The following is a 10,200-nucleotide window of genomic DNA, read 5'->3' as shown; positions in this document are numbered from 1 at the left end:
GCTGGGTTTTCGGATCACGACTGCTGCTAGAGGGAGGAAATGACTTCAAACTGTCTGACCAATCAAAATCAAGATGACAATTCAACAGTGCTGTGGTACAAGTCAATTTATAACACAGAGTTATACCACAACTGAACTTCCTTCCCTCCAGAACATCTACACCAGCTGGTGTGTGAAGAGGATCATCAGAGACTCCAGCCACCTGAGTCATGGTCTACTCTCGCTGCTCCAATAAGACAGATGATATTGTAATGTCTGATATTACACCAGCAGGTTGCAGGATAGCTTGTTCTTGTGAAACATCAGATTGTTGAATTGTAACCAGTTACACCATATAATACATTATTTCCCTAGAACCCAGTAATAATTCTACAATTCTATATCTCCTATTATATCACTTTAAGACTGTTACAGTATAGTAAACACTGCAGCACAAACATTTCACTGGATGTAGCTGCTTAAAGTTGCACTTGTTATGTGCAATGTCTTCAGTCAGAGGTTTTTGTGGTTTCTCAGTAACATGACAAGATGTTTTTTTTTTTGTCTTAATTTCCCGAATGAGCATCAATGTCTTTTTATAGCTGCCTTACAATGTAATGCGAGAACAGGAAATAACCTTTCACTCAGATGGTCCACAGCATTAACCGTTACTATAAACAAGAATGTAACGTCATTATCCAGTTATTGTGGTATAAGAGGATAAAGATACTTTATGACAGGTTATGTCCTGCTACGTCATGGCACTCTAAAGTTGATTTGAATTTAACCCTTGTATGGTGTTCGGGTCTGTGGGACCCATATTCATAAACGTCAGTAGTTTTGAAAAACTTTGCTTCCTTGTAAATTTGTTGATTTTTTCCCACTCATGACTTGATTAAATTAAATTTTCTTTTCTTTTTATTTATTTATTAAATTTTATTAAAAAAAAAAAAAAACGAGTAGCACTTTAATTAAAAAATGTGATGTAATAAATGTAAAGGGCGAATATTAACCATATATGCTGTTTATATTGCTTGTAATTGGGATGAAGTAAACATCTGTTAGAGAATTTTAACATAAAATTTTTGATTGTGTTGAATTAAGAACCCAAACATGCAGCTGGTCCACCAGACTCACGAACACTGGCTGAGTAACAAAAATACGAAACAACATACAAGGGTTAATAAAAGCACAGTCCCAAGTGATTTATTCCATATTTAAAGTATTTCGGAGATGTAATGTTTCCAATTTACGTTGATATTTATAATCATACATAATGGAATGCAAAAATAGAAAATAGCATTTTTCCTTTTTGAAAAACAAATCTTAGGACAATTGTACTGTATCTGAACTACGGTTTTAATCTTCAAACTCTTTCAAGAAATGGAATTTGCTCCTTTTTTAATTGTTTTGTTCATGCTTGTTGTGTCCATGTTGATCGTTGAAGGTCTTTGTCATGTCTCACTCCACAGTGGTGGTTATGATAAAGCTCGGACTCTCAGGACTTTGAAGGGTCTCAGAAGTAAAAGTTCCAATAAACAAAAAGAGTTAATATTTTTTCACAGAAATGTTTGTACCTTCAAAGTAAATGGTGATATCAAACCCATTTCTGCTCTCTGAGATACACCAAGTGTTTGCCCATAAGCAGCTAAAATTTGAGCTTCAGCCACTAAAATTCTGTGTAAGGTTCTCGACAGAGGAAAAAAACACATCTCTCACTGAAAGCCAACTCATGAGTCCTGACTCATTTTACATCAAAATCACAGCCAGAAAATTATTCATTTGTTTATAACTGACTGAAAACATCCCATGAGTCCATTTCCAATCTGCAGGTGTGATGAAACACCAGTGTCCTTGTAAAAAGGGTTAAGAACCAATAACAGAGAAGAACAGAGAACCCAAGCCCCAGTCTCTATCATGATCTTGGCCACCCATGTAGGTTTATCCATACCAAATGAATTGGTTAGCCTTTAGCTTTAAAGTGTGCATGTAATGCTAACTTTTTGTTAATGTTAAACAGACATTAGGTGTACATACGTGCTGCTCACTAAGGACAACTCCAAGTTATCGAAGTCTCGTAAAATCTCACTGTAGCGTTTGGTTGCCGGCTGTCTAGTGATGGTGCCTCCTTCTGGAAAAAAGTGAGAGAGAGAGAGAAAAGGTGAGAATTAAAGACTCATAGCTAGATAAATGTAAAGCCTTTCGGTTATCTTTAATGATTATTACTGATCACAAGGTGAATTGATTAACTGTCGAGTACAGAAAGTCAGATATCAATCCAAACTCTTATATGGACAGGAAGTAACTATAAACCTCACGTTTCCTCACCTCACAATAAAAACTTATTTTATTCTAAAAGAACAACCACAAGATTATTATTCCTTACAGAACACATAAATAAGGCATCTTAAAAATGCAACCTAATGAAAAATAATGATAAATAAACTTTTTGTAATGAGTGACCTGAGTGAATACAGGAAGGGACACAGAGCTAAGGGGATGTGGGTTGAGATGAACTCATTGACAATTGCAGTAAGATAATTCGGGAGGTTGATTATCTAACTGAACCCTGCGCAAACTCTTATCTACAGTGGAAGTAAATGTAAATACTGTATAAATATTGGTTATGGGTTAGTTAATAGTCAGATTTTAATTTTCGATTGAAATCCTTTGGTAAACGTTTAAGTACAGCCACAGATTCTTAAATCAAGTTTAAAGTACAAAAGTATAAACATACTTTAAAGTAGCTATTTTAATTACAGAAGTATAACAAGTTATTATCATGTTTAACTGTTATTAAATTCAGCTCTTGTTTTATCGATTATAAGGTATTTAAACATAATTACTAATGATGATATTTTGCCTGAAAACATATATTCTCTATATATTGTGCTCATATGCTACTGCTAATGAATTAAGCAGAACTATCATGCAAATAACTGATATTTACCGTTAGCTAGTTATGTTAACTACTGACATTGAAGCTAGTCTAAGAAAGAAAAGGAGAAATGCCTTTGAGAGAGGAAAATAAATGAGATGTCTCATATTATATACAAGGCTTTGTTTACTTCAGTGATACTGAAATGTTTTATTGAGATAGAGCTCAGAGATGGCGGCTTATCTATCTATCTATCTATCTATCTATCTATCTATCTATCTATCTATCTATCTATCTATCTATCTATCTATCTATCTATCTATCTATCTATCCATCCATCCATCCATCCATCATCTCTCCATCCTTTAATCCATCCATCCATCCATCCATCCATCCATCCATTTATCCAACCATTCATCCATCCATCCAATTATCCATCCATCCAATTATCCATCCATCCATCCAACCACTGCAGTGTTTTGCATGAGAAAGTGATGGAAGATGAAGAATTATCTTGATTTATGATAGCTTTTCTTTATGACACATTTTTATGAACTTGTTGGGATGCTTTAAACTGCCATAAATATTAAATTCAATTCAGTTTTATTTGTTTAGCACCTAAAACAATGGACATTGTCTCAAAGCAGCTTAACAGAACAAAAGAAATATAGTACAAAAAGTTTAATATTATACAAAGATTAATATTACACAAAGGTTCAAGATTAATATTAGACTTATATTAAAATGTGTTTGTATTTATACCTAATTAACAAGCCTGAGGTGACCCAGGTGACTGTGGTGAGGAAAACTCCCTTAGATGGAAGAGGAAGAAACCTTGAGAGGAAATATGTGTCTGTTCTGTTATATAATTGAGGGCTCTAGTAATATAGACAATGTTGTTTTATGTCAATGGTTTTTAGCCCTTCTGGATGCAACCCTCCAGGTGTGTTCAGTGACTGGATTGGTTCCCTGCCACAATCCTCCAACATAATATTTAACTGAAGCAAAATTACTCAAGACTTTCAATCTATGCATACATTCAAATGGTGGTCAGAAGGAAGGGCCAACATGTTTGTTGTATGACGCCAACTGGCGACCGATTAAAACAATATACTCTGGTAAGATGAAACAAAATAACATAAGACTTTAGCTATAATTCAGCTCCAAGAAAGAAGTGACACATATTCACGGTGAAGCACGGTGATGGGGGCATCAGGACACGGAACTGGGGCATTTAACAAAAACATAAATGGAGCGATGTTCCAGGGGTTATAGAGTATATTAGCATTAAATCTGAACAGCCAAGCAACTGTAAATGACTCACAGCATGCAGCCAAAATAACTAAAGAAGGACTTGAATGGTCTAGCCAAGCTCCTTACCTAATTCCAGTAACAATTTATAGATGATTTTAAAATTAAAATCTCCAGAAGAATCTTTGTAAACTTGGGGCAGTGAAGACAATTACTCAAGAGGAAATGGACTGCAAAAAATCGAATAGATTTTTGAAGTTGCAATAATGAACGACAGTCGTTATCGCCTTAATGAACACTTCTTTGTTTTTGCTCATGATTTTTTATTTTTTTTTGCCAAAAGTGGATATAATCTGTACACTGGAAGTATATATATATATATATATATATATATATATATATATATATATATATATATATATATATATATATAAAAATAAATAAATATATAAATAACAAAACAGCAACATCTCAGAAATATAATTATTTCACCTCACTGTGCATAGATGCTATAATATATTGTGATTAAAAAAGTCCCTGTTTTGTAAAACATAAAAGTATTGGACAAAAGTCGTTGGTTTTGTAACAGTGCTTCTGAAGCTGCTCAGTGGAAAATTTTTATACTCCTCACAACTTTTACTATGTCTACATCACTAGTCAAGTGTATTACATGACGTGTCCCTGGATTTTTCTTCTTCTTCTCCACATTCCTGCATGCTGATACTTTATAAATAACCGAACCGTCATTAAATCGTAGACTTTAATCAGACATGCAGTCAAACCTCAACAGTAAACTCCTGTGATATAATGAACACCTGAAAAACTGACAATTTCTTTCTGTCTTTTTGTTGCCGTGCTCCATTTAGGTCAACCACATCCTGCACTAAGACAGAGACAGCGCGATGTGCTGCAGGAGCACATAACACTTGTTTTTTTAATATAGGCGTTATAAACGAAGTCGCAGGATTTTTAAACAATATTGAAGAAAAAAAAAGCCAGTGTAGTGTGTGAGAGAGATTCTTCTTTATTATATCTCACTTCTGATGTGGTCGGTGTGTTGTGTGTTTAAGTTCCCTGAGGAACTTAGTGTCATTGTGAATAATTCACCGAGGTCAAAGTGACAAAGAAATGACTGACACACACACACACGCACACACACACACACACACACACACACACACACACACACACACACACACACACACACACACACACACACACACACACACACACAGCAAATAAAAGATTAATATTTTGCATTTCAAGAGCAAACTTCCACTTTAAAGCTGATTTCCTCGTGGCATTGTCAGTTGATATATGCAAATTCAACTCATTTAATCTCTTATCAACATTTTATCTGTCATCCATCCGTTTCCATCCTGTTTCTATTAACTCTATTAATGATATTCTTAATTTTTATAATGATAGATAGATAGCTGTTTAGCATCTAAGCTCCAGTGACAGACAACAGGTTCACTGAACTGCTCAATAAATAAATAAACAATAGGCTTTTACTTCATACAATAAACACATGCAACATGTGCTATCGTGATCTTACTGGAAGTCCGTTGATTATATTTCATATTTCAGTGTTTAAAACAAAAAAGCTTTTTTGAAAAAAACATACTTGACACCTTGCACTTGCACATTTTCTGCTGTTTTCTGCTGTAGACTTCCTGTAGATCTAATAAGACTGGTGACCCCCACAGGCTCTTGGATCCTCTTTTTAATACAGAGAACACTGAAGCTTCTTTATATTCATCTATTTGTTCATAAACTCATGACCTTTCCACAAGGATTAAAAAAACAAAACGGTGGTTACCTGCCAGTGGTAACCAGATATTAAACACAATCCATGATACCAACGCATCTTCAGAAGAGTCCCAAAGGTTCAATGATCCACAATCAGACTTTATAGAGGAGTTTTGGATTGATTTCTTTGTATCCAGTCTCTCGTAGTTTTAATGATGCTTGATAAGCTGCCAGTAGGAGATTCTTACATCCAACCTTATTTTATCCAACGGTTAATTACATACGTTGCCACTTGATTGTTGTTATTAATAATAATAATAATAATAATAATAATAATAATAATAATAATAATAATAATAATAATAATGCTTACATATATTTATTTCCATGATACCTGACTACTTAAGGTCAATAACCTTTCACCTCTTCTGAGAAAGCTCTTTATTTCCTATTATGGTGATGAATAATAAAGGGATTTTCATAATATGTAAAAAACAGGAAGTGGTAAAAGGTGAAAACAGAAACAGTTGTTTAAAGAAATATTGAGAAAGTTCTAATTTATTATTATTATTTTTTATATTTAAGCCATTTTTAATGGTATTGATTTTCTCTAGATGACAGTTGACACTTAATGTTTATATCATCATATTTTCTTGTTGAACTGTCAGCTGTATATAGTTTGGATAGGAACGAGGACTGAAGTACATGAATGTTTATCTCTTAACACTTCCGAAATATCTTTTTAAAAAAAAAAGCTGCTTCATTGTCATTTTCTGTCATCGACTATGACGTTTCCTGTCTGTCTTTCATGATTTAAAAACTCCCCGATAGGATTATTAGTTTAAAATAAAACCAGATGTCGAGTCGAATGAAAGAAAATGTGACTTTCATAATACAGAGAAGAAATCTGTAGTAAAGCATGAAAGCTTGCTGATAAATGCAGAGTTTTGCCTTCTTTTACTGGAAGTGGTCTAAAAATGTGTGTTTCTGCTTTAACTTGCCTAATGTATGTAAATTTCTGTTAAAAAAAAAAAAAAAAAACTTGTTCGCTTCCCATATTTGAGCTAAACGAGTGTATTAACTGTTGAGCAGCTTGTCAGAACTATTCTTAGCTGCAGCTTGGATATAGATTCAAAATGCAAAATAAGACAGGAAGTTCTTTTACTGATCATGCACTGGTTGAGCTTGCATTGCACGCACACACACGCATGCACGCACGCACGCGCACACACACACACACACACACACACACACACACACACACACACACACACACACACACACACACACACACACACACACACACAAGTGCAAGTGCAAACACAAGTACAAAAAAGGAACAAAGAGACACCATGAGATAGAAAACTATTAATTACAAAAAAAAAGTTCAACTTGTCCTTCATCTCACCCTTCGGTTGCCTTAACGGTACGGCCTGTGTCGTCTCCTCTGTTGAGTCGTCCATCCCTGAGCCACCAGCAGACATCAGTGTGTATATCTTCACCTCCTCATTACTCCATCAACTTCACAGAGGATGCTGATGATTCTCAGACAGGTTTCCAGACAGACCCGAGATCCAAACCCAGCAGCACCGGGGTCACCCTTCAGATTTGCGCTGACATTTGAGCAGGCCCTGAGGCAGACATGTGACACGTTCTCTCATTTGTTCTAAGTGCACTTCTCTTCCTCTAATGCCGGAGGTTGGCCAACGCGCTTTCACCATCACGTGAAGAGGAAGTGTGTCTTGCTGTCACTACGAAGACACACCTATTACACTGAGCTTGTGTTCAGCACAGAGCTGAGTGTGCAGCAGGCAACACTCATGGTCTCAGCAGTTATTAATACACTAATAGTTAGTGGATGTGGTTTGTGTGTGACTTTTAAAGATGGAATTGATATACAACATTGACGTCACTTCTATCTTCAGTTCATTTTACAAAAAATCTTTCCATTCTCTAAGCTGGAGGAGTTGCAGTTTCATTTTTCTTGCTATCATTCGTTCATGTGTCTCTGTGGTTTCCACTCTGATATAAAGTAGAAGAGAGTGGAGTTGGAACAGAGGTCTGTTCACCAAAACAAACATTGCTTTCTCCAATCAACAAGGTGCAGTGGTGTTAATTACTCTGCACATGTAATGCTCTGTAGTGTCATCTGTCTGTCTGCTAAAGGACGGCGACTTACATTAATCACAAAGATAACGTGTTCAGAGGATGTCTATCACAGCCGTATAGTGCTTCTTCCCTAAACTGTTACCACAATATTTACAAGCACAGTATTATCTAGAACGGGTTTGAATGTTTTAGTATTAAAACGCATCTTCACTGGAACTAAGAGGCTCAAACACTGTACACAGCTCCATGAAGACGGTGTGGAGGTGAAGGTTGGAGTGGAAGAACTCATGTGTCCTGCACTGAGCCCTGACTCTGACTCAACCCCACTGAACACCTCTGAGATAAACTGGAACCTGATCTCACTAATACTCTTGTAGGTGAAGAAGAGTGGATCTGATTAGAACAACAAAAATGAGACAAATTTTGATGGGTATCAGTTAATAATTATATCAGTAAATCAGATTTTGGATTTTAAAAGTAATTTTACACGAGTGAGCTAGCATTTCAGTTTCATTGCAAGGATTTTACAAGATGTTTAAAGGACTTGACTTAACTGAAAATTTCTTTCCTGCAAAACCTCAAGGCGAGGATAAAGCTCAAATACAATACATTATATAAACACTATATAAACCATTATTTATATGACTGATGTACACTATTTGTGATGCCCAATATGTCTGCCATTATATTTTAGCAAAGAAGGTGTACCAACACTGTACTGCATAAGTATTCTTTTATTAATAATTTCAATTCATTTTATTTTTATAGCACTTTAACAACAGACATTGCCTCAGAGCAGATTTACAAAAGCATAGGAAAAGTATAAAATTTTCATTTTTTAAAGGTTTTTTTAATTGTTACCTTGTTACCTTCATCTACCCTTAATAAAATATGAATACAAAAATATATATTTCTACAAAATATAAAAGACATATTTACATTTATGACACTTAATTTTGGCAAACGCAATTATTCTGGGCGACTAACAAAAGAAATTTCAGAAGAAAATATTACAATAGTCCGAACAGCAGGTTATTCTTTCATGCCGTCTAGTGGCCAATACGGAAATTACACATTTATAGAACGTTGAAGAATCTGAAAACCAAAAGCCACCTTGTTCATGTAATCCACCGGAACTGCTAATTAAGCTAATATTATTAGTTATGTGTTCATCTCAGAGGAAATTTATAGATTACAAAATATTAAAATAAAGAATACAATTATTATTTGCCTAATAATATATAATTTAATAAAATATAACATAAATATAATATTACAACTAGCCGGCAGGATCCCGTGCTTTCATTGCCGGGTTTGACCCCTGGACAGGGAGCTAACACAGCTAATTAAGCACTAACTCTAACTGAGAGCGAACACAGCTAATTGAGAGCGAACTGAGAGCTAACTCTAACTGAGAGCTAACTGAGAGCTAACTCTAACTGAGGGCTAACTCTAACTGAGAGCTAACTGAGAGCTAACTCTAACTGAGGGCGAACTGAGAACGAACACAGCTGAGAGCTAACTCTGAGAGCTAACTGAGAGCTAACTCTAACTGAGAGCTAACTGAGAGCTAACTCTAACTGAGGGCTAACTCTAACTGAGAGCTAACTGAGAGCGAACACAACTGAGAGCTAACTCTGAGAGCTAACTGAGAGCGAACACAGCTGAGAGCTAACTCTGAGAGCTAACTGAGAGTGAACACAGCTGAGAGCTAACTCTGAGAGCTAACTGAGAGCGAACACAGCTGAGAGATAACTCTGAGAGCTAACCGAGAGCGAACACAGCTGAGAGATAACTCTGAGAGCTAACTGAGAGCGAACACAGCTAACTGAGAGCTAACTGAGAGCGAACACAGCTAACTGAGAGCTAACTGAGAGCTAACTGAGAGCGAACACAGCTAACTGAGAGCTAACTGAGAGCTAACTGAGAGCGAACACAGCTACCTGAGAGGGAACACAGCTAACTGAGAGCTAACTGAGAGCTAACTGAGAGCGAACACAGCTAACTGAGAGCGAACACAGCTAACTGAGAGCAAACACAGCTAACTGAGAGCGAAAACAGCTAACTGAGAGCTAACTGAGAGCGAACACAGCTAACTGAGAGCGAACACAGCTAACTGAGAGCGAAAACAGCTAACTGAGAGCTAACTGAGAGCAAACACAGCTAACTGAGAGCTAACTGAGAGCAGACACAGCTAACTGAGAGCTAACTGAGAGCGAACACTGCTAACT

The 10,200-nt window shown here is 36.0% G+C and overlaps 1 protein-coding gene across 3 annotated transcripts in view; it reads right to left on the bottom strand.

Annotated features, from left to right (window-relative positions):
- Positions 1–7,551, bottom strand: part of LOC113648081 (GEM interacting protein) — a 20,538-nt gene extending 12,987 nt beyond the window's left edge. The window contains exons 1-2 of one of the 3 annotated variants that reach the window (XM_047808097.1): positions 7,269–7,551; positions 2,017–2,110 (exon numbers count right to left, since the gene is read on the bottom strand). In XM_047808097.1, coding sequence (XP_047664053.1) covers positions 2,017–2,110; positions 7,269–7,344 — 170 coding nt within the window. In that variant the 5' untranslated portion in view covers positions 7,345–7,551. The remainder of the gene's footprint in view (positions 1–2,016; positions 2,111–7,268) is intronic. The other 2 variants (XM_047808098.1, XM_047808099.1) reach the window with 2 other exon arrangements.
- Between the last annotated feature and the right edge of the window lie 2,649 nt (positions 7,552–10,200).

This window comes from Tachysurus fulvidraco, chromosome 24 (genome assembly GCF_022655615.1).
Source record: "Tachysurus fulvidraco isolate hzauxx_2018 chromosome 24, HZAU_PFXX_2.0, whole genome shotgun sequence".
Taxonomy (NCBI): Eukaryota; Metazoa; Chordata; class Actinopteri; order Siluriformes; family Bagridae; genus Tachysurus; species Tachysurus fulvidraco.
This window is presented reverse-complemented; position numbering and strand designations above follow the sequence as displayed.